This window comes from Zophobas morio, unplaced genomic scaffold (genome assembly GCF_036711695.1).
Source record: "Zophobas morio isolate AGI-343-1 ecotype UQ-CSIRO unplaced genomic scaffold, CSIRO_AGI_Zmor_V1 ptg000031l, whole genome shotgun sequence".
Lineage (NCBI taxonomy): Eukaryota > Metazoa > Arthropoda > Insecta > Coleoptera > Tenebrionidae > Zophobas > Zophobas morio.
The window spans coordinates 6,072,402-6,099,114 of record NW_026972136.1 but is presented as its reverse complement, the minus strand read 5'-3'; the positions used below and the strand labels follow the sequence as shown (position 1 = coordinate 6,099,114).

The 26,713-nt window shown below is 29.1% G+C and overlaps 1 protein-coding gene across 2 annotated transcripts in view; it reads right to left on the bottom strand.

Annotated features, from left to right (window-relative positions):
• Positions 1-1,124: 1,124 nt before the first annotated feature.
• Positions 1,125-26,713, bottom strand: part of LOC135139456 (sodium-dependent serotonin transporter) — an 80,474-nt gene continuing 54,885 nt past the window's right edge. The window contains exons 4-10 of one of the 2 annotated variants that reach the window (XM_064069696.1): positions 16,100-16,310; positions 15,876-16,014; positions 8,975-9,583; positions 8,724-8,924; positions 2,981-3,148; positions 2,321-2,433; positions 1,125-2,201 (exon numbers count right to left, since the gene is read on the bottom strand). In XM_064069696.1, coding sequence (XP_063925766.1) covers positions 2,356-2,433; positions 2,981-3,148; positions 8,724-8,924; positions 8,975-9,583; positions 15,876-16,014; positions 16,100-16,310 — 1,406 coding nt within the window. In that variant the 3' untranslated portion in view covers positions 1,125-2,201; positions 2,321-2,355. Of the gene's footprint in view, positions 2,434-2,980; positions 3,149-8,723; positions 8,925-8,974; positions 9,584-15,875; positions 16,015-16,099; positions 16,311-26,713 lie in introns of both variants that reach the window. The other variant, XM_064069695.1, reaches the window with a different exon arrangement.

The following is a 26,713-nucleotide window of genomic DNA, read 5'->3' as shown; positions in this document are numbered from 1 at the left end:
TTATTTCACAGCTGTCAAACCGAACAAAAAACGCTCATTATTTTAAAAATAAATTTCATGGTTTACTAGCGCATTTTTTTTTCAATCATATGGTGTAATTAATAAGTATAAAATGGGTCGAGAGACTGACAACAAAAAATTGAAATTAAGAGGCAACATCGCAGGTGGCAGCTCATAATTTGACTAGTAACGACATCTGCAGGATATTGCTATAAATCTTGAAATATTTGTTAATGAAAACTTCGTCAATATCGTGCCTTAATACATTAGTAAATGAGAAAAATTATTAGGTTAATATAACTGTTAAAATTTGTCAGTTTTAGAGTAATTAGTTGGTCGATATTACAGTTTTTCCTAATAATATTCCCATCTTTTACACAGATGGCGCCACATTTTATGTTTTTTTACAGTTTACTTTTCAAATAAAATGTACTAAGTTTGGCTGTAGGAAGCTAAAACACACGATACAACGTTTATATATCTTGAATAAATACACATTAAATCTGATTTTTCAAATTATAAAATATGGAGTGACTTGAATATTTATGAATTTTTTGTCATGTTGGCAACATATTTAAATTTTATGATGTCAGATTGTAACTTGAAGTAAAAATTGACAGCTAACATTGCTGCCAATAATTCAGAACTGCTAACCCAAAAATTTGCTTCAATCATTAATAGTCAGCAGATGTTTTAAATACTTGTAAAAAATTCATCTAAAGTTATTTATATGTATTGAACTTTCTTGGCCTCTGAAGCAGAATCAAACAGTTCCAGTTTCAGTCGCAGTTTCGGATTATCTGTCTAATAAAATCGTAAACATAAAATAATAAGACTTTTCCAGCGGAAAAGTCATGGAAGTGTTTAAAATTTGCAAAACTTATATTTATTTTGTACTACTAACAAATATGTCAAATATTTGCTCAGATTATATTGTTTCGGTTTACAAAATTTCAGCGATAGGATGATCACTTGTATAAATAATATATCAACGCACAATTGATTTTAACTTAAAAATACGTTGCTGTCATCACTGACCTTCACGGAACAGTATTACCAATGGAAGCTTTAAAAGCATAGTCAACTCTGATTCTTTTAACTAAGAAATCAATAAGTAAACACACTTTTCTACAAAAAATAAATAAATTTATTAATACACAGTAAAAGGTCACTTACACTAAACCATAAAAACTATAAATCGAACAATATTATTTTTAGACGAATCGTCTCCAATAACAAAAATAGTTGCTGTCACCTTATGGCTGCAAGACGTCAGCAACCGTACAAGAATTTGTACATATATCAACACAAACAAACCATTAATTAATTTATATAAATTTATCCTCGTAACAACAACACAACGACAGCTCTGTTTATTTATTATATTTTAGTCAAATACTTTGTTTAATATGCTCCTTTGGATAAACCTCAACATATTCAATTCAATTCCTAAAGTGCTACCGTTAAATCCTAGGACTAAATCAAGAGATAATAAAAAATAAGTAAACAAAATTGGCACACAAACGAATTCAATCAAACCACCATCAGGCGAAATATGGCTGCTATTTCACCCAACAATGCTGTTAGTATCACAAAAATAGGCCCGATTTTTGCTTAGTACCGAAAATCTGCAACTCAATCCGGTCGACCGTCATCTTTTATTGTCATGTTTTATCTTGTTGTTTGTTTAAGTGTTTGTACAGCGTACGTATTCAGTTCTACAAAAATCTAACCTCGGGGTTATCTAGTACCTTCACACGAAAATGGACAGCTAAACCACTGCTAAATACACAGAACATAGCTCTAGGGTTCCTGCACGTTGTTTATACACGTATCGAGATCCACCACTGTCGCATTTGTGTACATGAAATTTCAAGTTCGTATGTACATGTAGGAATATATTCATTATATTACCGACTCAACAGGTGATGGAGCCTTGACACGTGACCACATAATTTAATCTAACATGCAGGAACCCTAGTCGCGGCATGCTAGAAGCGACATCTATCTCTAACCTATCATTTGATTATTGTTAGGACACGATCTCACTATCCTCTTATTTGATAATAACTTTATTATTACACAACATATAGCACCCGCTTTTAATACTCTAGACTAGAATATAGGAAACATCTCGATATACAAACGCAAGAGTGTAACAATGGCTGCTGTTACACTGTTGCCGCACCTCCTAAGTACACCTAAAACAACAAAACCGGCAAATCAACCCTTGTAATCCGTGTTTCCGGGCAAGATATGGCTGGTATTTTGCCCGAAGAAGAAGAAAATTAACGAGATTCTACAACTAACTTAAACTAACCATTCGATTGTGTATGACCTGACGATGCTTTGTGGTCACACCTCGGTGCCGCCGCAGTAGGTGAGGGCGCTGTTGTCGGAGGAGTGCTCGGCTTTCCATATCATTTTCCATCTCTGGAACATTTCCGGGAGATGTTAACAGGCACTCTGATAGGAGACAGGAAACTGAATTCCTGCTAGATTATCGATTGGAGGTAGGCGCTGATCGTGCGGGGAAATGAAAATTGGAAATTGTGGAAATAAAATGAGAGAAAGGCTGGTTTAAACCAAAATGTTGGTGTTTTACAATTATATTTTTTGTATTAATTAATTGCAGTTATTATTATTGATGGACATGTGCACACACAAAATTAAATTTCTGCTGGCGTTGTCATTTCATTATTTTGTAATTATTAGTCTATGTTTAGTTTTATTTATTATTATTTATTAAATAATGTAATAAAAAAGGTCGTGTTTTTGGTTTCTCCTTAACAGTTGCATGCATGATTAAAAAAATTTCAGCTAGTGGAAGGCTGTGTTTAATACACATAAGTTTATCCTTTAATCAAAACAAGTCAGGTAAGCAAAGAGGACGATAAAAAAAAAATTATAGTGAACTTCCATTGCCTCAGAAGCGCAACAATTTCTGCATTTATTCGTATGTATAATCAAGGATACTAACCTGTACTAGACTCCCTGGTGTGATGGCGAACTTGTATATAATATACAGCGGGATGCAAATAATCGATGAGGCGGTAAGTACATAACCCACCTTAAAGCACCAATCAGGGTACTCATATTCTGTGCCCAACATCTGCTCGTGACTAAGAAGGGAAAAAATGAAAATCGACTGCAACAAAAAAGAACAATAATGGTAATATTTTTTTTAGACATTTTAGATGCAAATATACCAGGTGTTTCATATAAAAATTACCCTTTTATTTATTTTTTTGTATATAGAAATAAATTACTGAAACAAAATAACATATGTTGTCTTTTCTTTCGTTCATTTCAGGCTACAATTTACATATATATTCAAATGTGTACAGGGTGAGTCACCAAGCGCGCACTTCTCGAATTCTCATCTGTTTCTTGTTTTCTTTCTTTTTTGTTAAATATTTTCTATATTTAAATTATTGGGATTTTTTACTTTATTAAGAGATGCACCGACATATTGAAAGAAAGAGAACAACAAATAGAGTAATAAAATAGAGGAAGAGGCTAATGAGAATATATAAAATTATAATATGTAGGATGTTCTATTAAAAAAAAACAAGTTATGTGCTATGGCTTAAAATCAAAACACTTTGTATAGTCGAAAATAATTTTAAAGAATGCTACTCAAAGATTGAGGCAAATTTTTGAGTTGGCATTTCTGAATTATTGGCAGCAATGTTAGCATGTTAGCTCAGAGTTGTCAATTTTGACATTATTTTTTTAATTTTGTGATTTTTTATTTATTAATTCTGCATTGTTTTGCTTTTTTGTTTCGATTTTTTCGTGTTTTGATTTTTCAATATTTTCAGTTTTTAGATTTTTAATTGTTCAATTTTCCTTGTTTTTCAATTTTTCGATTTTTTGACTTTTCAATTTTAGATTTTTCACTTCAATTTTTCTGCCTTTCGATTTTTTATTTAAATAATTACATTTTTCAGTGTTTCAATTATTCAATTTTTGGATTTTTCGATATTCAGTTTCTCTGGCTTTCCTTTTTTGGAGTTTCCAAAATATTTTCAATTTTTAAATTTTTAATTGTTCAATATTTTATATTTTTCAATTATTCAATTTTTTAATCTTTCAAATTTCATTTTTTTCAATATTTTCAATTTTTAAATTTTTAATTGTTCAATTTTTCATATTTTTCCATTATTCAATCTTCCAAATTTCATTTTTTCAACTTTTTGATTTTTATTCCAATTTTTCAGTGTTTCGATTTTTCAATTTTCAATTTCTCTGTTTTTCAATTTTTTAGTTTCTCTATTTTTCTAAATTTTCAATTTTTATTTAAATGTTGCAATATTTAAACGATTCCACTTTTCAGTGTTTCAGTTTTGCAATTTTTTGATTTTTCATTTCGATTTTTAATGTTTTAATTTTTCAGTTTTTCAGTTTTTCTGTTCTCAATTTCTGTTTTTCGATCGTTCTTTTTTTTATATCTTGAGTTTTCAACGTTTCGGTTTTTTAGTCTTTTTGATTATCAGAATTTTAATTTTCAATTTTTCGTTTATTTCAGTTTCTCTCGTTTTCTATGTGTCAGTTTTATAATTTTTAAATGTTTCGATTTTCTAACGTTTTGATTTTACAGTTTTTCGATTGTGCAATTTCTTGAATTTTATTTTTTTTATTTTTGTCCTACTAAATTTTTCAATTTTTGAAGTTATGTGCTATGCCTCAAAGTCAAAACACTTTGTTTTATCAATTCTTCATTGTTTTGATTTTTCGTTTCGGTTTTTCATTTCGATTTTTCAGTAGTTTCAATTTTTAGATTTTCAATTGTTAAATTTTTCATATTTTTTAAATGTTTTGACTTTTCAAGTTTTTTTTTGAATTTTGGATTTTTGTTTCCAATTTTTTAATTTTCAATTTTTCTGTTTTCCGATTTTTATTTTCTCTATTTTTTCAAAATTTTATTTTTAAATTAAATGACTAAATTTTTCAGTGTTTCATTTCTTCAAATTTTCGATCTTTGAATATTTTCTATTATCAAAATTTCAATTATTCAATTTTTGGATTTTTCGATTTTTCAATTTCAGTTTCTCTATTCTCAATTCTTCGAGTTTTGAATATTTTCAATTCTTCGAGTTTTGAATATTTTCAATTGTTAAATCTTTAATTGTTCAATTTTTCGTATTTTTTTAAGTGTTCATCTTTCAAATTTTATTTTTTCAATTTTTGGATTTTTCACTCCGATTTTTCAGTGATTCGATTCTTCAATTTTCAATTTCTCTACGTTCCGATTTTTCAATTTTCAAATTCGCTGTTTTCCGATTTTTCAATTTCAATTTCTCTGTTTTTCATTTTTTTAATTTCTCAATTTTTTCAAAATTTCAATTTTTATTTAAATGTTGCAATAATTTAACGATTCAATTTTTCAGTAATTTAGTTTTACAATTTTTTGATTTTTCATTTCGATTTTTTAATGTTTCGATTTTTGAGTTTTTCAATTTTCTTTCAATTTCTGTTTATCGATTTATCCCTTTCTTTATTTCTTGAGTTTTCAATATTTCGGTTTTTTAGTCTTTACGATCATCAGGATTTTAATTTTCAGTTTTTCATTTATTTCAGTTTTTCCTTTCTTTGATTTTTCAATTTTTTATTTTTCAGTGTTTCGATTTTTCAATATTCATTTGTTCTGGTTTTCGTTTCTTAAGTTTCTCCATTGTTTAAAATTTTCAATTCTTCGTGTTTTCAATATTTTCAATTTTTAAATTTTCAATTGTTCAATTTTTTTTGTCAATTTTTCGATTTTTCAGTGTTCCGATTTTTTAATTTTCAAGTTTTCTACGTTCCGATTCTCCAATTTTCAAATTCGCTGTTTTCCGATTTTTCAATTTTCAATTTCTCTTTTTCGATTTTTCCGTTTCTTTATTTCTTGAGTTTTCAATGTTTCGGTTTTTTAGTCTTTTCTTTAGTCTTTTCGATTATCAGAATTTTAATTTTCAATTTTTCATATTTTTCAGTTTTTGGTTTTTTTGACTTTTCAATTTTTTATTTTTCAGTTTTTCATTTCGATTTTTCAATACTCAGTTGTTCTGGTTTTCGTGTCTTGAGTTTTTCTATTGTTTAAAATTTTCCATTCTTCGAGTTTTCAATATTATCAATTTTTAAATTTTCAATTGCTCAATTTTTTAATCTTTCAATTTTTTTTGTCAATTTTTCGATTTTTCAATTTTCAATTTTTCTACGTTCCGATTCTTCAATTGTCAAATTCGCTGTTTTCCGACTTTTCAATTTTCAATTTCTGTTTTTCCTTTTTTCCGTTTCTTTATTTCTTGAGTTTTCAATGTTTCGGTTTTTTAGTCTTTTCTTTAGTCTTTTCGATTATCAGAATTTTAATTTTCAATTTTTCATATTTTTCGGTTTTTGGTTTTTTTGATTTTTCAATTTTTTATTTTTCAGTTTTTCATTTTGATTTTTCAATATTCAGTTGTTCTGGTTTTCGTTTCTTAAGTTTCTCTATTGTTTAAAATTTTCAATTCTTCGAGTTTTCAATATTTTCAATTTTTAAATTTTCAATTGTTCAATTTCTTAATCTTTCAATTTTTTTGTCAATTTTTCGATTTTTCAGTGTTCCGATTTTTCAATTTTCAAGTTTTCTATGTTCCGATTCTCCAATTTTCAAATTCGCTGTTTTTCGATTTATCAATTTTCAATTTCTGTATTTCGATTTTTCGGTTTCTTTATTTCTTGAATTCTCAATATTTAGGTTTTTTAGTCTTTTCGATCATCAGAATTTTAATTTTCAATCTTTTATTTTTTTCAGTTTTTGGTTTTTTTGATTTTCCAATTTTTTATTTTTCAGTTTTTCATTTCGATTTTTCAATATTCAGTTGTTCGAGTTTTCAATATTTTCAATTTTTAAATTTTCAATTTTTTATCTTTCAATTTTTTTTGTCAATTTTTCGATTTATTAGTGTTCTGATTTTTCAATTTTCAATTTTTCCACGTTCCGATTCATCAATTTTCAAATTCGCTGTTTTCCGACTTTTCAATTTTCAATTTCTATTTTTTCTTCTTTCCGTTTCTGTATTTCTTGAGTTTTCTATGTGTCAGTTTTACAATTTTTCGATTTTTCAATATTACAATTTCACATTTATCCAATTTTTCAATTTTTAAATGTTTCGATTTTACAGTTTTTCGATTGTGTCAGTTTTTTGATTTTATTTTTTTTATTTTGCACCTTTTAAATTTTTAATTTTTAAAGTTATGCCTCAAAATCAAAACACTTTGTATAATCGAAAATAATTTTAAAGTATATTACTCAAAGAACAGTAAAACTTTACTCTTTAACTTTTTTGTATCTAATGATTGAAGCAAATTTTTGAGTTGGCATTTCTGAATTATTGGCAGCAGTGTTAGCATGTTAGTTCACGGTTATCAATTTTGACATGAGCGCGCCTAAAAACCCAGGAGAGGATGGCAGTTACAGAATTGGCGGTCAAAATTTAAATTTTACATCTAGGATGCCGTCATAAAATGTGTTTGCCAACCTGACAAAAAAATCACAAACCTTAGTAGACTCTCTGTATTAATAATAATTAATGAGATTTAGAGGACCGCGCGCTTAGTGACTCACGCGGTATACAAGTTCATTTAAAATGTATGCACCAAAGTTGTATTTTTCAAACAGAACACCTACATACTTTATATACATATTTTTACAAATTTAGATTCTTTATGAAAAAAGGAAAAAAACCGATAGCAAACACAACGTTTTTATAAAAATTATTATTATTCCAAATTAGGGTAAAATTTGAAAAAGACAGAAACTGACACTGACACGGTAAATGGTAAATAGAATTTCTCTGTATAAATAAACGAAAACACTTTTGAGTTATACCATGTGATATAAAAAAACTTCTATAGTTAGGCAGGGAATTAATTTTTTAAAAAACTGTGGTGGCTGTACTGTTATTTTCCATTGAAGTTAGGTATCAGTTCGCTTATACCTACATCGATTTCCTTTATTTGACAAAATTTGTGTTCATTAAGGTTGTGAACTGTCAAAATGTCATGCTGGCTTACTGATAAAAAATAAAAAAAATTGTAGTGGCAACAATGTAATGACAGTTACGGTTTATCTTTGACGAACAGCAAAATTTAATTTGACTTCTGGGTTCTAAAAGCAGGCAAATGACGGATACAATAAAAATATCCTCAAAAGCAATATCGAGTAACTACAAATTAATATTTGTAATTTTTTGTCAGGTTGGCAAGATCAATGTCAGTTTGAAATTTTGGGCAATTCAGTAGCTGCCATCTTGTCATAACTGTGACTGACATGCCAGCATCCCTGCCAAAAATTCAGAATTGCCAACACAAAAATTTACTTCAATCACTACTTAATAGTATTTATCAGAAACCAGTGCAAAATTTGACAATTCACAACCTTCGTGAATTAAGTTAAATCCCCATAAGTTTATAAAAATATACAGTGTGTTGCGTGTAATGAAATGCAACTATGGTACGTATAACGTAATATTCCACCTATACTTCCTATATGTTTAAAAATAATTTTAAATTATAACCCTAAATGATTCCAACCAGACCGTTGGAATGCTCTGTATAATGAAGTTATAAACCTAAAATCAAGGTATAGTTTATTTTATTGACCACAAACTTTAAAATCTCAAAGGAATGTTCATTTTTATTCAAAATAAAGTTAACCTAACCTAATTTAAAGTGAATAATTAACAAATTCTTACCAAAAGAAAAATCGGACTGATGTACTTCCAACACACCCTCCAAAAAATCCCTGGTTTGTGCCCAATCATCTTCTCAATGTCCCTCGCGAAATTCTCCGTCCCATACAACCAGCAAACCCCCGCCGCCTCCACGAACACCACAAACAAAATCGACAGCCCCGGCCCATAAACATTCAGCATATTAACCAAGTAGACGCCGCCCTGAAACCGCCAAAATCACACCTCCAAGCCACCCCCAACCAGAAACTTACATAAGTTGTCGTCGGCAAGGCACAAATGTAAATCCCAAACAGCAGCGCCGCCACGAAGACCTCCCTGTGCCGCCCCAGTACCTTCGGGTACTCGTCGCACAGCGCCGTGATCATGGCCTCCAGCCCCCCGAAGGTGCTGTCCAGCCCCAGCGTGATCAGCATGAGAAAAAAAATGATCGACCAGAACACCGACCCCGCCATGGTGGCTATGGCCTCGGGGTACACGATGAACACCAGCCCGGGCCCCTCCAGCCCCACCTCCTCGATGCTCTTGTGCTGGACGTGGGCCATGTAGCCCAGGACCGAGAAGATGACGAACCCGGCGAGGAAGCTGGTGAGGCAGTTGATGCTGCTGGTGAGAACGGCGTCTCGGTAGCAGTTGTTGTTGAACTTGTTGTAGCTGGAGAGGGCCAAGAGGGTGCCGAAGCCCGGGCCCAGAGAGAAGAAGATTTGCGAGGCGGCGTCTATCCACACCTTGGAGTTGTTGAGCTTGTGCCATTTGGGGGTGAGGTAGTAGCGGATGCCTTCGGCGGCGCCGGGGAGGGAGACTCCGCGGGCGAGGAGGATGATGAGGACCACGTAGGGGGCGATGGCTGTTATCCATACCGCCTGCGAACGGATAAAATTGAAATTGTGTTTAAGCGGGGGGATTTGGGTGAGAATGGGGGCGATCAAGTGGGAATTATTGGAAGGATGTGCGGTGTGGAGGATAAGGCAGGTTTGTTGGGAAATCGTTGATTATGTGAAAACTGATATTTTGTTTTACACGGCTGGCTGATGTTCAGTTTTCGAATTAACAGTTTTGTACAAGAAGTGAAAATTTTGTGCATGAGGCGGTTAGCCGAGACGGTTGATTCCGCGAGTTGACAAAATTTCATTATTTACATTTGTCATAAATTTTTTTTTATAATCGAGGTCAATATTCTTTGAAATTAAAATTTTTAATTGAAAGTTATTGTATAGTTTTGGTTTTAAAATAATTTTTAAATTATTTCAAGACATTTAAGAGCCTTAAATTTGAACTTATCTGCAGTATGCAGGATGTCAATATTATTATTACAGGTGTGTTGCATTATTTTATTTATTTATTAATTATTATTATATATTTTGATGTATGGGCATACAAGTCTGAGCATTGTTTTTTATTCCCACCGATTTTTGAATTTTTAAGGATTCTTCAGCTTACCGATTTTATGATTTCTTCATTTTTTATTACATTTTTCGATTTTACAGTGTTTATATTTTCAATTTTATTACAATATTTAAATATTTGGTTTACAATTTTTAGATGATTATAATTGTTCAATTTTTTGATTTTCAATTTTTCATTGTTTTGATTTATCGGTTCGATTTTTCAATTTTTCGATTTTTCATTATCTTTAATTTTTAGATTATTATTAATTATTGTTCGATTTTTCATGATTTTCAATTTTTCAATTTTTTGTTATCTCTTTTTTTCAATGTTTGATTTATCATTTCAATATTTTAATTTTCAATTTTTCTGCCTTTCGATTTTTTATTTTCTTCATTTTTTCAAATTATTAATTTTTGTTTAAATAATTTAATTTTTTAGTGATTCAGTTTTTTAATTTTTTGATTTTCCAATGCATATTTTCGATTATCAGAAATTTAATTTTTGGATTTTTATATTTTTTAGTTTTTCAGTATTCAATTTTTCTGTTTTTCGACCTTCAGTTATTTATTTTATTTATTTATTATTTCTTAAGTTACTCAATTTTTCGATTTTTCTATATTTTTATAATTTTTAGATTTTTTATTGTTCACTTTTCCATGTTTTTCAATTTTTCAATTTTTTGATGTTTCAAATTTTATTTTTTCAAGTTTTCGATTTTCGTTCCGATTTTTCAGTTTTCAATTTGTTTTTCAATTTTTTATTTTCTCATTTTTTTTTTCGAAATTTCAATGGCTCAATTTTTAACAGTTTTAATTTTACAATTCCTCGATTTTTCATTCCGATTTTTCAGTGTTTTGATTTTTAATCTTTTGAATTTTTAATTATCAATTACTGTTTTCCCATTTTTCCGTTTCTACATTTCTTGAGTTTTTGGTTTTTCGCTTTTCAATATTTTTCGATTAACAGAATTTTAATTCTAAATAATTGTTTTTTTTGATTTTTCACTTTTTCATTCCGATTTTTCAGTGTTTCAATTTTTTAATTTTCAATTTCTCTGTCTTTCGATTTTTTATTTTCTACATTTTTTCAAATTATTAATTATTGTCTAAATAATTCCATTTTTTAGTGATTCAGTTTTTTAGTTTTTAGATTTTTCTATATTTTCAATTTTTAGATTTTTAATTGTTCAGTTTCCAATGTTTTTCAATTTTTTGATGTTTCAAATTTTATTTTTTTGAATTTTTCGGTTTTTCATTCCTATTTTTCAGTGTTTCCATTTTTCAGTTTTCAGTTTCTCTGTTTTTCAATTTTTAATTGTCTCTATTTTTTGTTCAAAATTTCAGTGATTCAGTTTTTCACTGTTTTAATTTTACAATTTCTCGATTTTTCAGTGTTTTGATTTTTTAATTTTTCGAATTTTCAATTTTCAATTTCTGTTTTTCGATTTTTCCCTTTCTTAATTTGTTGAGTTTTTAGTTTTTCGATTTTCAATATTTTCGATTTTCAGAATTTTAATTCTCAAGTTTTCGTTCTGTTGATTTTTCAGTTTTTAATTTTTCAGTTTTTCATTCCGATTTTTCAGTGTTTCAATTTTTTAATTTTCAATTTCTCTGTCTTTCGATTTTTTATTTTCCACATTTTTTCAAATTATTAATTTTTGTTATATAACTTAATTTTTCAGTGATTCAGTTTTTCAATTTTTTGATTTTTCAATTCATATTTTCGATTATCAGAATTTTAAATTTTCAATTTTTAGGTTTTTCGGATTTTTAGTATTCAATTTCTCTGCTTTTCCTTACTTCAGTTTCTTTGTTGCTTCAGTTTCTCAATTTTTCGATTTTTCTATATTTTCAATTTTTAGATTTTTAGTTGTTCAGTTTTCCATGTTTTTTAATTTTTCGATGTTTCAAATTTTAATTTTTCAATTTTTCGATTTTTCATTCCGATTTTTCAGTGTTTCGATTTTTCAGTTTTCAATTTTTCTGTATTACAATTTTTTATTTTCTGTAATTTTTTCAAAATTTCAATTTTTATTTAAATGCTGCAATTTTTAAAAGATTCAGTTTTTCAATGTTTTAATTTTACAATTTTTCGATTTTTAATTTTGATTTTTGAATTTTTCGAATTTTCAGTTTAAATTTCTTCAATTTTTCGGTTAAAATTACGATTTTTGGATTTTCCATTCCTAGATATTTTAATTTTCTGTTTCTTTTTCGATTTTTTAAATTTTCGATTTTTAAGGCCCTCGAATTATAATTTTTCCTTGATTTGTCAATTTTTGAATTTTTCAACTTTTCGTTTCTTCTTTTTCAATGTTTTCATTTTGTTATTTTCCTAAATTTTTTCGATTTCTCAGTTTGTTGTTTCGATTTTACAATCATTTTTCGATTTTACAATGCTAAATTAATGTGATAATTTTTCATTTATCTAATATTTTTAGATTTTTGGTTTACAATTTTTAGATTATTTTTTCAGTTTTGTGATTTTTTGATTTTCAATTTCTTTGTTTTTCGATTTTATTTTCTCTACTTTTTCAAGTTTTCAATTTTTATTTAAATGTTGCAATTTTTAAAAGATTCAGTTTTTGAGTGTTTTATTTTGCAATTATTCGATTTTTCAGTGTTTCGATTTCTCAATTTTCAATTTTTCTGTATTACAATTTCGAAAAATGAAACATTTTGCAATTTTTCGATTTTTAGTGTTTTGATTTTTCTATTTTTCTATTTTTTGACTTAGTTTTTTTTCATTTTTTACTTTTTCATTTTAATTTTTTAATCTTCAGTTTCTGTCTCTCGATTTTTCAGAATTTTAATTCTCCAATTTTTCGATTTTTCAATATTCGGTTTCTCCGTTTCTCGTTTCTCCAATTTCTCTACTCTTTATTTTTTTAAATTTTTCGATTTTTCATTCTGATTCTTCAGTGTATCGATTTATCGATTTTCAATTTCTTTGTTTTTCTATTTTATTTTCTCAATTTTTTCAAATTTTCAATTTTTATTTAAATGTTGCAATTTTTAAATGATTCAGTTTTTGAGTGTTTCAATTTTGCAATTTTTGTATTTTTTGACTTAATTTTTTTTTTGCTTTACCATTTCAATGTTTTAATTTTCAATTTCTATCTTTCGATTTTGCAGAATTTTCATTCTTCATTATTTCTATTTTTCAATATTCGGTTTCTCCCTTTTTCGTTTCTCTACTCTTTAATTATTTCAATTTTTCCATTTTTCATTCTGATTTTTCAGTATTTCGATTTATCGAATTTCAATTTGTTTGTTTTTTCATTTTATTTTCTCTATTTTTTTCAAATTTTCAATTTTTATTTAAATGTTGGAATTTTTAAATGATTCAGTTTTTCGATTTTTCAATAATCTAGAGAATCAGAATTTAATTTTTCAATTTTTCGATTTTTTGATTTTTCGGTTTCTAATTTTTCAGATTTTCATTTCGATTTTTCAGGGTGTCGATTTTTCAATTTTCAATTTCTCTGTTTTTCGATAAATTTTCACGTTTTCAATTTTTTAGATTTTTTTTCAATATTACATTTTTAATTTCAAAATTTTCCAATTTTTTTAATGTTCCAGGTTTCCGGTTTTTAATTTTTCAATTTCTGAATAAAAAGGGCAAATAATGATTCAAAATATAAAATCGTAAAACTGAAAATTGATAAATCAAAAACTGTAAAATCGAAAAACTTCAAAATCAATGTTGAAAAATTGAAAAACTAAAAAATTAAAAATCGAGAAATTGATAAATTGAGAAATTGAACAATTAAAAAATTAGAGAAACTGTATAATAGCAAAACACAACCATTAAAAATTGAAAAATTGAAAAAGCGGAAAATTGAGACCCTGAAAAACTCGAAACACTGAAAAATTTAAAAATTGCAAAATTGAATAACTGAAAAATTAGAAGTCTAATATTTAAAGTTGAAAATTTGGTTAATTCAAAAATTGCAGAACTGTAAAATCGAAAAAGTGAAAAACTGAAAAATTAAAAAAATCAAAAAATAGAAAAACAGCAAAATCAAAAATTCAGACAACAAGAAATCGATAAATTGAAAAACTAAAATTAGGAAAGTCGGATAATTGAGAAATTGTAGAATTTCTCTTAAATTACATTTAAAAACTCGAAAAATTGTAAAATCAAAACATTAAAAAATTGAAGCATTTTGAAACAGAGAAATTAGATAACTGAAACATTGAAAAATTAGGGAAACTGAAAAATCGGACAAGTGACAAATTAAAAATTGTAAATTCGAAATATTGAAAAACCAAACTAAAAAATCCAAAAAGTGGAAAATAAAAAAATTGAAAAATAAATGATTGAAAAGTCAAAAAATCCAAAATTAAAAAATAAAAGGTTGAAAAATTAAACCATGTAAAATTTAAAAACTGAAATACTAAATGTCTAACAGTTGAGAATTTGGATAACCGAGAAATTGCAAAATTAGAAAATAGAAAAATGATTGAAAGATCGATTTAATTGAAAGTTGAAAAACAGAATCTTGGTAAAATAAAAATCGAAAAACTGAAGAATTAAATGAATGCAAAATTCTAAAATTTAAATACCGCAAAATTGAAAAATCGAAAAACCAAAAAATGGAAAAACTGCAAAATGTAATTGAAAAATCAAAAAAGCGAAAATTGGTGCTAACTAAAAAAAATGCACAAACGACAATGTAAATAAACACTGTTAAAGCAATTTTAATAAATCGTCTCCAGGATTCGAATTTCCATGCTACTCACATTTGCCATTATTAAATTTATTCGTCCTATAACTAAATAAAAATGATTTTATAATAAAATTTTTGAAAATTAATTGATAAATTTAAAAAATAAGTAACAATTTACATAATTATTTTCAGATACACCAAACACTTCTTCTAAAAAATCATTTTCTAATTAGTTTTGATAACAGCTGCAATATCGAAATTTCATTTTTTTCTACCGGTTATTATCATTAAAATTAAAATATTGTCAACATACCTAAAGCAATAAATGCGTTGTTTAAATAAATTATGCTGAGAAATTTTGTTTTTTAAATATTTCAGCTAAAAGTGGCTTAGTTAATTTTCGATAACCAGACTATATGAATATTATATTTTTGCTGACAAAGTTCGCCATTGAACTGAAAGTTATTCTGAATATACAAAATTCTAATAAGCTTACAAATTCATCGACACTAACCCGATTAGCGTTCTTGGCAATAGGAGTTTCTTGAATGATGTTTATGACTTTATTTGGTGGAATAATTGCAAACAGACTTGTGATATCGAAAGAAATTAACTTTTTATTTAATCTAAAAAATTGTTTATAATTTATCACCGAAAATGTCGATTGAATATTCTGATCCCAGCACCGAAAACAGTCAATCCCAAAACACAAAGAAGATTTATTACCTAATTTCACAACATTTTTTTATTTAAATACTTGACATGATATAAAATGTTGTGGAATAATAACGACATGCGTTCGCCGTCTACGACATGATATTAATATCAGCGCAAATATTTCACTTTTATAATGCTTCGGAAGATTAAATCTCCATTTAATAGACCACCTGTGGACGTTATTGAAAAACGTTTCTTTCTTTTTAAGCGAGTTCTGAGGAATTGGAAACGTGCAATCAGAAGTGTATCACTGGTTGCCTAAGCGTAAGTCGGCTTGGCGGAGGCGCCGGGAAATACAATACGAACAAATATCGTTTTACTGAATCAACAATAGGAGTTCAAAGCGTAATTAGTTTATAGACGTGGCAATTACTCACCTTTCCCGTGCTACGGACGCCCTTCCACAGCGAGAAATAAACAAGAACGAAAACCGCAAAGACGCACAAGGCCAGAGCGGGTTTGATAGGACCCATTCTGTTGAGGCCGTCAGCTTTGTATTGTTCTAGCACTTCTCGTCTGAAATTAGGTAACTCATTTAAGTAATGTTAATACAATATGAGTCTTGATTCGCTGAGTTGACGTTGCTGAATTTAACACTCACTCAAAAAATTCTCTGGCAGGACTTGAGGAGGTACTGTTCGGTCGTATTTCAGTAACAGGATGGCAGTCTCTGGTGTTCCAAGCATTGTGGCAGCTTGTCCAAGGTAGTTCGGATTGGAATGATGCTATTAAGTAGTAGAGAGCCCAACCTATGATGGTGTTGTAGTACATTCCCATGTAAATGTCGATTAAGCAGATGGCATAACCGATTCCTGAAAATTGTTAAGGATTCTAATTAATTGCTATTAAATGTTTTTGAAAAAAAAAAATCAAAATTATATAATAACATTTTGTGATTTAACTTTAAAATTGCAAAACCGAATAATCTAAAATTTTGCAAACATTTTAAGGTTATTCTACACGTGGTAGATTGTTAATCAAAATTTATTAGGTTTATCCCTTCTCAAAAAATTGATGACGACATTTCAAAATTTTGCCGAATAAATCCTCCCTGAAATCTGCAAAATATTATGACTTTGTAATTTTGTAATGGAAAAACTCACTTGAAACGAACATTACACGCATATCTTTATTTTAATTTATAAGGGTTTTCATAAAAAAATAAAATTGGCAAAGTGAAATCTTATAATTTTCCGGAAAATCTGGATTTATTGTACTGTGTACTGTGCTTCAGAGGCGAGGGAAGTTCTGTCGAAATAGCCTACTAGCAATTTTTTAATGTTTGAAAATATTACAGTATGATACATCAATGAATTCAGAAAAATCTACATTAATTTATAAAAAATATATAGGGTGATATTTAAAAAAAATTTGAATGTCGTACACAAAAACAAATGAACGTTAAATACTAATTTTTCAAATCAGATCGTAATCGATTTAGCACGATTTTAGTTTTTTTATGGCAATTTTTTGTTTTTGCTTTTTCCTTCTTTTTGTCATTTTTTATATAATAATTTTTCGTTTTTTATTCTAGCCTAAATTTTTTCAATCCCTTGACTATCAATTTTTTCCATTTTTCTATTCGCAATTTTTCTATAAAACAATTTTTCATTTTAAGATTTTGCAGTTTTTCAGTTTTTCGTTGCCTCAATTTTTCAAGTTCTTGATTTTTATTATTCATTGTACCGATTTTTTACTTACATTTTCTCGATTTCATACCACGGTTTTTCGTTTTTTCATTTCCTTTATTTTCTTAATGTTTCTGTTAGTTTTGTAATTTTTCATTTATTCAATTTTTCCTATTTTCAGTTTTTAAATTTTTGAATTTTTGGATTTCCAGTTTTTCGATTTTCCGATTTCTTTCATTTTCAGTATTTCGATTTTAAAATACATATTTCGATTTTTCGATTTTGCCTTTTTCGATTTTTTAATTATGCAATTTTTAATTTTTCAAGTTCTTGATTTCCAGTTTTTAGAATTTTCAAAGTTTTCATTTTATACTTTTTCGTTTTTCCATTTTCGATTGTCAGTTTTAGAATTTTGTATTTTTGCCATTATTTTGATTCGAAAAGTTGAAATATCGAAAAATCGAAAATCCAAAAATTAAAAATCGGAAAAAATTGAAAATCGAAAAATTGAAAAACCCAAAAATTGTAAAATTGAAAAATTATAGAATCGTGAAAATTGTAACAGTGAAAGATCGAATAATTGAAAATTTAAAGATCGAGACATTGGAAAATTGAAATTAAAAAATTAAAAAAAAAAGTCGAAAAATCGTATAAATGAAAAAGTTTCGAAATTCAATAATCGACAAACGGAAAAAATCTAAAATCGTAAAATTGAAAAAGTGAAAAATAAAAAAAATACATATTTAAAATGAAAGATATAAAGATTGCAAATCAAAAATTGAAGAAACTAAAACCAATAAAAATTGCAAATCGTAGAATTAAAAAAACTGAAGTCGCGAAAACCAAAAATTATGACCATTTCTGAAGACTAAAAAATCGAATAATCATAAAAATAAGGAAAATTAAAAATCTGAAACGAAAAATTGCAAATCGAAGAATTGAAAAATTGAAGAATCGGAAAAAAATTAAAAATCGAATAAATGAAAAAATTTTAAAATCTTATAATTGAAAAAAGGAATAATTTTGAAAATCATTATTATTGCATATGTATTTATGGTGGAAACTAGAAAAATTCAAAAATTGAAGAGAGGAAAAATTCGAAAAATCATGAAACTTAAAAAAACCAAAAATTAAAAATCCTAAAAGTTGAAAAATAAAAAACGCAAAATTGAAAACCGGAAAACTGCAAATCGAAAAATTGAAAAATCTGAGCTTTGAACTGCATGAAAAATTTGAAAAATTGTAACATTAAAAATTGGAAAATCGAAAATCTGAAAAATTGAAAAATGAAAACTCGGAGAGTTGCATGCCCTAAAATTGAAGAAACAAAAAAAAATGAAAAGTTGGAAAATTGAGGAAACGAATAATTGAAAAAACGGAAATTGGAAAAAAATATATAAAATCGGACCACTAAAAAATCTAAAATTTGTTAAAATAAAGCAAATAAAAAACTGCAACCAAAAATTGCAATTCGAAAATTTGAAGAAATGAAAAAATGAAGAATTGAAAAATTGCGAAACTGAAAATCTATAATTGAGAAAACGAAAAATTAAAAAATCTAAAATTGAAAAATTGAAAAAATAAAAAGTGACAAAATCAGAACATTGAAAAACAGCAAAAACAAAAAATTATAAAATAGGAAGATTGCAAAATCGAAAAATTATAAAAATAAGGAAAAAAAATTGGTCTAAAGAGTTTAGACAGTACTTCCCTCGCTGTCGAAAACGTGACGACTGTATGCCTATTATGTTTTTTTTTCGCAGTGGATTTCAAAGAATTCGGTTTTGTAGTTCCTGAGTAAATCAATAAAATAAATTTACGCATTCATTAATTTTTTTGAGTCACCCTGTACATTCAGATCCAAAAAATATGAATGGAGTGATAGATCACAAGTACAGACTCATCATATTTTGTACATTTTAGATACGATTTATTCGGCAAACTTTTGAGTTGACGTCATCAAGTTTTTGGAGGGGATAAGCAAATATATTTTGACTAAACATTTATTATGCTCTTTATAACCTTAAAACATCTGCAAGATGTCAGAGCATTCCGTTTTGTAGTTCCTGATTAAATCAATAAAATATATTTACGCATTCATTAATTTTTTTGAGTCACTCTGTATATGCAAATCCAAAAAATATGAATGGAGTGATAAATGACAAGTACAGGCTCATCATATTTTGTACATTTTAGATATGATTTATTCGGCAAACTTTCGAGCTGACGTCATCAAGTTTTTGGAGGGGATAAGCAAATATATTTTGACTAAACATTTATTATGCTCTTTATGACCTTAAAACATCTGCAAGATTTCAGAGCATTCGGTTTTGTAGTTCCTGATTAAATCAATAAAATATATTTACGCATTCATTAATTTTTTTGAGTCACCCTGTATATGCAAATCCAAAAAATATGAATGGAGTGATAGATCACAAGTACAGACTCATCATATTTTGTACATTTTAGATATGATTTATTCCACAAATTTTGAGCTGACGTCATCAAGTTTTTGGAGGGGATAAGCAAATATTTTTTGACTAAAGATTTAGGATGCTCTTTATAGCCTTAAAACATCTGCAACATTTCAAAGCATTCTGGTTAGCAGATTAAAAATTAAATTTCAAAATGTTGTTTTATAATTTTGATTTTTTTTCCAAAAATCTGGACGTTTCGGGTGAAAAGTCGATTCAGAGTTGTAAACTACATGTGTAGGACTATGTTATTTTATACAATTGAAAACCCATTTACTATGTACAATTTTGAAGTGACGTCATCGCGTTAGTGGTGGGGATGATTAGACAAATTTTGGTTAGCGTTTTACCATCTACATGATATTCTTAATATAAGTACAAAATTTCACAACAATCGGTCGAGTACTTTCGGAGATTATCTGTCTAATAAAATCCGGGACAACAGACGGACAGACGGACGGACAGACGGACGGACAGACGGACGGACAGACGGACGGACAGACGGACGGACAGACAGACAGACGGAAATGGGAGACCTATTTCTTCGTCTTCTAGGAGTCATGAAAGATCGAGAAAACGTAAAAGTAGAGAGTCGGCCGACGGACTCGATTACAATACTTCCTTTGCTTACGCTCGGGAAGTAAAAATTGAAATTCAAAAAAATAAAAAATAAAATCCGAGCATTGAGAAAACGAAAAACTGAAAAGAAAAAATTGAAAACTGAGAAATTAAAAATTGGAACCGACTGAAATTGCAAATCGAAAAAAATCGCAAAATGTATAAATAAAACTTCCAAAATTGGAAAATGGAAAAAATGGAAAATTTAAAATGGAAAACTCAAACGCAACTCTTCAAGTTTTCCATTTTAAATTTTCCATGTCGTAAAACGGGAGGAACAAAAAATATGAAAAATTGAAAAATTGAAACTGAAAAACAAAAAATAGGAACATTAAAAGAATTGAAAAAGTCGAATAAATGAAAAAGTGAAATATTTTAAAAATTATTATTATTATTACATATGTATTTACAGTGAAAACTAGAAATACTTTAAATCAAAAATTGAAGAAATGAAAAGTTGAAAAATTATGAAACTGAAAAATCTTAAATTGAAAAAATTGGTCTAAAGAGTTTAGACAGTACTTCCCTCGCTGTCGGAAACGTGACGACTGCATGCCTATTATGTTTTTTTTTTGCAGTGGATTTCAAAGAATTCGGTTTTGTAGTTCCTGATTAAATCAATAAAATATATTTACGCATTCATTAATTTTTTTGAGTCACTCTGTATATGCAAATCCAAAAAATATAAATGGAGTGATAAATGACAAGTACAGACTCATCATATTTTGTACATTTTAGATATGATTTATTCGGCAAACTTTCGAGCTGACGTCATCAAGTTTTTGGAGGAGATAAGCAAATATATTTTGACTAGACATTTATTATGCTCTTTATGACCTTAAAACATCTGCAAGATTTCAGAGCATTCGGTTTTGTAGTTCCTGATTAAATCAATAAAATATATTTACGCATTCATTAATTTTTTTGAGTCACCCTGTATATGCAAATCCAAAAAATATGAATGGAGTGATAAATTACAAGTACAGACTCATCATATTTTTACAGTTTAGATAGGATTTATTCGGCAAACTTTCGAGCTGACGTCATCAATTTTTTGGAGGGGATAAGCAAATATATTTTGACTAAACATTTATTATGCTCTTTAGAACCTTAAAACATCTGCAAGATTTCAAAGCATTCGGTTTTGTAGTTTCTGAGTAAATCAGTAAAATAAATTTACGCATTCATTAATTTTTTTGAGTCACCCTGTATATGCAAATCCAAAAAATATGAATGGAGTGATAGATCACAAGTACAGACTCATCATATTTTGTACATTTTAGATATGATTTATTCCACAAACTTTTGAGCTGACGTCATCAAGTTTTTGGAGGGGATAAGCAAATATTTTTTGACTAAAGATTTATGATGCTCTTTATAGCCTTAAAACATCTGCAACATTTCAAAGCATTCTGGTTAGCAGATTAAAAATTAAATTTCAAAATGTTGTTTTATAATTTTGATTTTTTTTCCAAAAATCTGGACGTTTCGGGTGAAAAGTCGATTCGGAGTTGTAAACTACATGTGTAGGACTATGTTATTTTATACAATTGAAAACCCATTTACTATGTACAATTTTGAAGTGACGTCATCGCATTAGTGGTGGGGATGATTAGACAAATTTTGGTTAGCGTTTTACCATCTACATGATATTCTTAATATAAGTACAAAATTTCACAACAATCGGTCGAGTACTTTCGGAGATTATCTGTCTAATAAAAATCCGGGACAACAGACGGACAGACGGACGGACAGACGGACAGACGGACGGACAGACGGACAGACGGATAGACGGACGGACAGACGGACAGACGGACGGACAGACGGACAGACGGACAGACGGACAGACAGACGGAAATGGGAGACCTATTTCTTCGTCTTCTAGGGGTCATGAAAGATCGAGAAAACGTAAAAGTAGAGAGTCGGCCGACGGACTCGATTACAATACTTCCTTTGCTTACGCTCGGGAAGTAAAAATGAAAAATTTAAAAATTTAAAAGTTGAAAACTAGAAAAATTGAAACCCGGAAAGAGGCAGATCCCAAAATTGAAAAATCCAAAAATGATAAAATTTCACATTAAAAAAAACGAAAATTATAAAATCACAGCATTGAAAAACCGAAAAATTCTGAAATAAACAAAAAACCTAGGCGAAAAATTGCAGATCGAAAAACTGAAGACATGAAAAATTGAAAAATTAAAAACACGTGAAATTGCAGATCGAGCAATTGCAGAATCTAAAAACTGAAACATCCAAAAGTTGGAAAATCGGAAAACCGAAAAATTTAAAAATGAAATCTCGAAGAGTTCCATATCGTAAAATTGAAGAAACAAAAAAATGAAAAGTTGGAAGATTGCAAATCGAAAAATTGAAGAAACGTAAAATTGAAGAACCAAAAGAATGGAAATTTGAAAAATCGCGAATCGAAAAATTGAAGAAACGAAAAACTAAAAAAATTGAAGAAACGAAAAATTGCAACAAAAATTTGAAGAAATGAAAAATTAAAGAATCGATAAACTGAGAAATGAAAAAAAATAGAATTAGGAAAATTGAAAAAACCAAAAAATTGCAAATCGAAAAATTGAAGAGACAAAACAAACTGGAAAATTGAAGCCTAAAAACTACAACTGGTTTTTGTAAATCAAATATAATCAATAATCTATAAATAGAGATTACCAGAAAACAAAAATCGGAAACAATTTATAAAATTAAAAGAAAAGCGAGATTTGTTGGACATTGTTTTTCAGGCGCGAGGGAAGTTCTAGCGCAATAAACTTCGACCATTTTTTTTGTCAAGTTGACAACATATGTAAATTTTGTGATGGCATACATAAATTTTGACAGACAACGCCAACTCTAGCTCGTTTTATTTTCGACCGCACTATTTTCGTGTACTCAGACAATGAATAAAATTTTCAGCGTATGCGGCACGAAAGCTGTAACACAACCCCTCTTAGTAAATAATTTTCAGCCGAATGTGCACACAAAGCACACTATTTGCGTCCCCACCACCCCACAACCTTAACCTTCACAATTCCCAGAATCATAACCCGATCAGTTTCAAGTTTGTTGAGCACACTTCTACCACCATTTGTACCTGCCGCCCCACCCACCTCCAATAATTAAAACGTAACTTCCACATAACTTCGCAACTTATGCCGGCTAAGAGTTTCCGTTTCCGCTGGAATTTTTTAATTGCAAACGTAAACTGAAAGTTGCGTTTATCTCGGGCGAATAGAATTGCAAATGAAACGGAAAGGATCGATCCGGGTTAAAAAGTTAAAAATTCTGCAATCCAATAAGAAGAATAGTGTTAAGTTTGAGTTGCGGCAAACAACAGAAACCTTTTAGTTTCAAGTGGAATCGTAATTTTCCTCATGTTCATTTCATTAGCACGTTTATCTTTGACACTCCCTTTATATAAATGAAGGTGGCTAGCGAAATGCGTTCTTGTGCTCTGTTTATATGGAAGAGCGATTTCAATTTCAAATCGTCCCTCGAGATTCATCCATTTCTATTGTTTGATAAACCGACCTAATGGAATCTTCAGATGGACAAGCGGGATTTAAATTTTTCGCTAGTACAGGGTTTATTAAAAACGCGTAACGCTGATTACGGTGGCGATTAGAGAGAAGATTTTTGAATAATGCAAAGGGTGGTTTGTTAACGCAAAACGGGGGGTTTGGCGGAGGCGCTGGGAAAAGCCATGTCGAGTATCCTAAGTCCTATTTTTAGGTCAACAACTAATTTTTAAAATTTAATTTTTATAATAATGAGCAACTTCTAGAAAATTAGGGTTTTTGATAAATACAAAGTCCAAATTCCAAAAATTTTGTTGTTCCTACGGACGATTCTGGAAAAACGGCTGGAGATATCAAAGAAACGAGGCCGCAAGTGAGTTCTAGAGCTCGAAATTTACAAGAAAATGTGTTTCGTTAAGTTTCGAAAATGTCAAAAATTTGCCGAAATTTGAAGAAGGAAAAATTTCACTGTTATAAATGTTATCTAAAAATTATGAAAAAATTCAAGGACGTAGATCTTGACATGCTAATTCCGAAAATATAGCATGTTGATGGTCACCGAGCAATATTTTTCAAAGAATCAGTACGAAATCCGAATTTTTGAAAATTTCTAAAAATTTCAATATTTCACCGAACGATACTGGGAAAACGGCTGGAGATATCAAAGAAACGAGGTCGGAACTGAGTTCTAGAGCTCGAAATCTACAAGGAAAAGCGTTTCGTTAAGTTTCGAAAATGTCAAAAATTGGCCGAAACTTGAAGAACGGGGGACCATTGGAAAAATTTTACTTTCATAAAACTTTTCTAAAAATTCTGAAAAAATTCAGGGACGTAGACCTCGACATGCTGATTCCGAAAATATAGCATGTTGGTGGCCACGGAGCAATATTTTTCAAAGAATCAGTACGAAATGCGAATTTTTGAAAATTTCTAAAAATTTCAATATTTCACCGAACGATACTGAGAAAACGGCTGGAGATATCAAAGAAACGAGGCCGGAATTGAGTTCTAGAGCTCGAAATCTACAAGCAACTGTATTTAGTTAAGTTTCGAAAATGTCAAAAATTGGCCGAAATTTGAAGAACCATTGGAAAATTTTCAATTTTATAAAAGTTGTCTAAAAATTGTGAAAAAATTCTGGGACGTAGATCTCAACATGCTGATTCCGAAAATATAGCATATTTTCACGGAACAATATTTTTCAAAGAATCAGGACGAAATGCGAATTTTTGGAGATTTCTAAAAATTTCAATATTTCAACGGACAATACTGAGAAAACGGCTCGAGAAATCAAAGAAACGAGGACGGAATTGAGTTCTAGAGCTCGAAATCTTCAAGAAAATGTATTTCTTTAAGTTTCGAAAATGTCAAAAATTGGCCGAAATTTGAAGAAGGGGGCAGCATTGGAAAATTTTCACTTTTATAAAAGTTGTCTAAAAATTCTGAAAACATTCAGGGACGTAGATCTCGACATGCTGATTCCGGAAATATAGCATGTTTATGGTTACGGAGCAATATTTTTCAAAGAATCAGTACGAAATGCGAATTTTTGAAAATTTCTAAAAATTTCAATATTTCACCGAACGATACTGGGAAAACTGCTGGAGATATCAAAGAAACGTGGCTGGAACTGAGTTCTAGAGCTCGAAATCTACAAGAAACTGTATTTAGTTAAGTTTCGAAAATGTCAAAAATTGGCCGAAATTTGAAGAAGGGGGGACCATTGGAAAAATTTCACTTTTATAAAAGTTGTCTAAAAATTCTGAAAAAATTCAAGGACGTAGACCTCGACATGCTGATTCCGAAAATATAGCATGCTGATTGTCACAGAACAATATTTTTCAAAGAATCAGTACGAAATGCGAATTTTTGAAAATTTCTAAAAATTTCAATATTTCACCGAACGATACTGGGAAAACGGCTGGAGATATCAAAGAAACGAGGCCGGAACTGAGTTCTAGGGCTTGAAATCTGCAAGAAATTGTATTTAGTTAAGTTTCGAAAATGTCAAAAATTGGCCGAAATTTGAAGAAGTGGGGACCATTGGAAAAATTTTACTTTTATAAAAGTTGTCTAAAAATTCTGAAAAAATTCAGGGGCGTAGATCTCGACATACTGATTCCGAAAATATAGCATGTTGATGGTCACGGAGCAATATTTTTCAAAGAATCAGTACGAAATGAGAATTTTTGGAAATTTCTAAAAATTTCAATATTTCGCCGAAGGATGGTGAGAAAACGGCTGGAGATATCAAAGAAATGAGACCGGAACTGAGTTCTAGATCTCGAAATCTACAAGAATATGTATTTTGTTAGGTTTCGAAAATGTCAAAAATTGGCCGAAATTTGAAGAACCATTGGAAAATTTTCAATTTTATAAAAGTTGTCTAAAAATTGTGAAAAAATTCTGGGACGTAGATCTCAACATGCTGATTCCGAAAATATAGCATATTTTCACGGAACAATATTTTTCAAAGAATCAGTACGAAATGAGAATTTTTGGAAATTTCTAAAAATTTCAATATTTCGCCGAAGGATGGTGAGAAAACGGCTGGAGATATCAAAGAAATGAGACCGGAACTGAGTTCTAGATCTCGAAATCTACAAGAATATGTATTTTGTTAGGTTTCGAAAATGTCAAAAATTGGCCGAAATTTGAAGAAGTGGGGACCATTGGAAAAATTTTACTATTATAAAAGTTGTCTAAAAATTCTGAAAAACTTCAGGGATGTAGATCTCGACATGCTGATTCCGAAAATATAGCATGTTGATGGTCACGGAGCAATATGTTTCAAAAAATCAGTACGAAATGCGAATTTTTGAAAATTTGTAAAAACTTCAATAATTCACCGAACGGTACTGGGAAAACGGCTAGAGATATCAAAGAGACGAGGCCGGAACTCAGTTCTAGAGCTCGAAACCAACAAGAAAAAAGTGTTTAGTTAAGTTTCGAAAATGTCAACAATTGGCCGAAA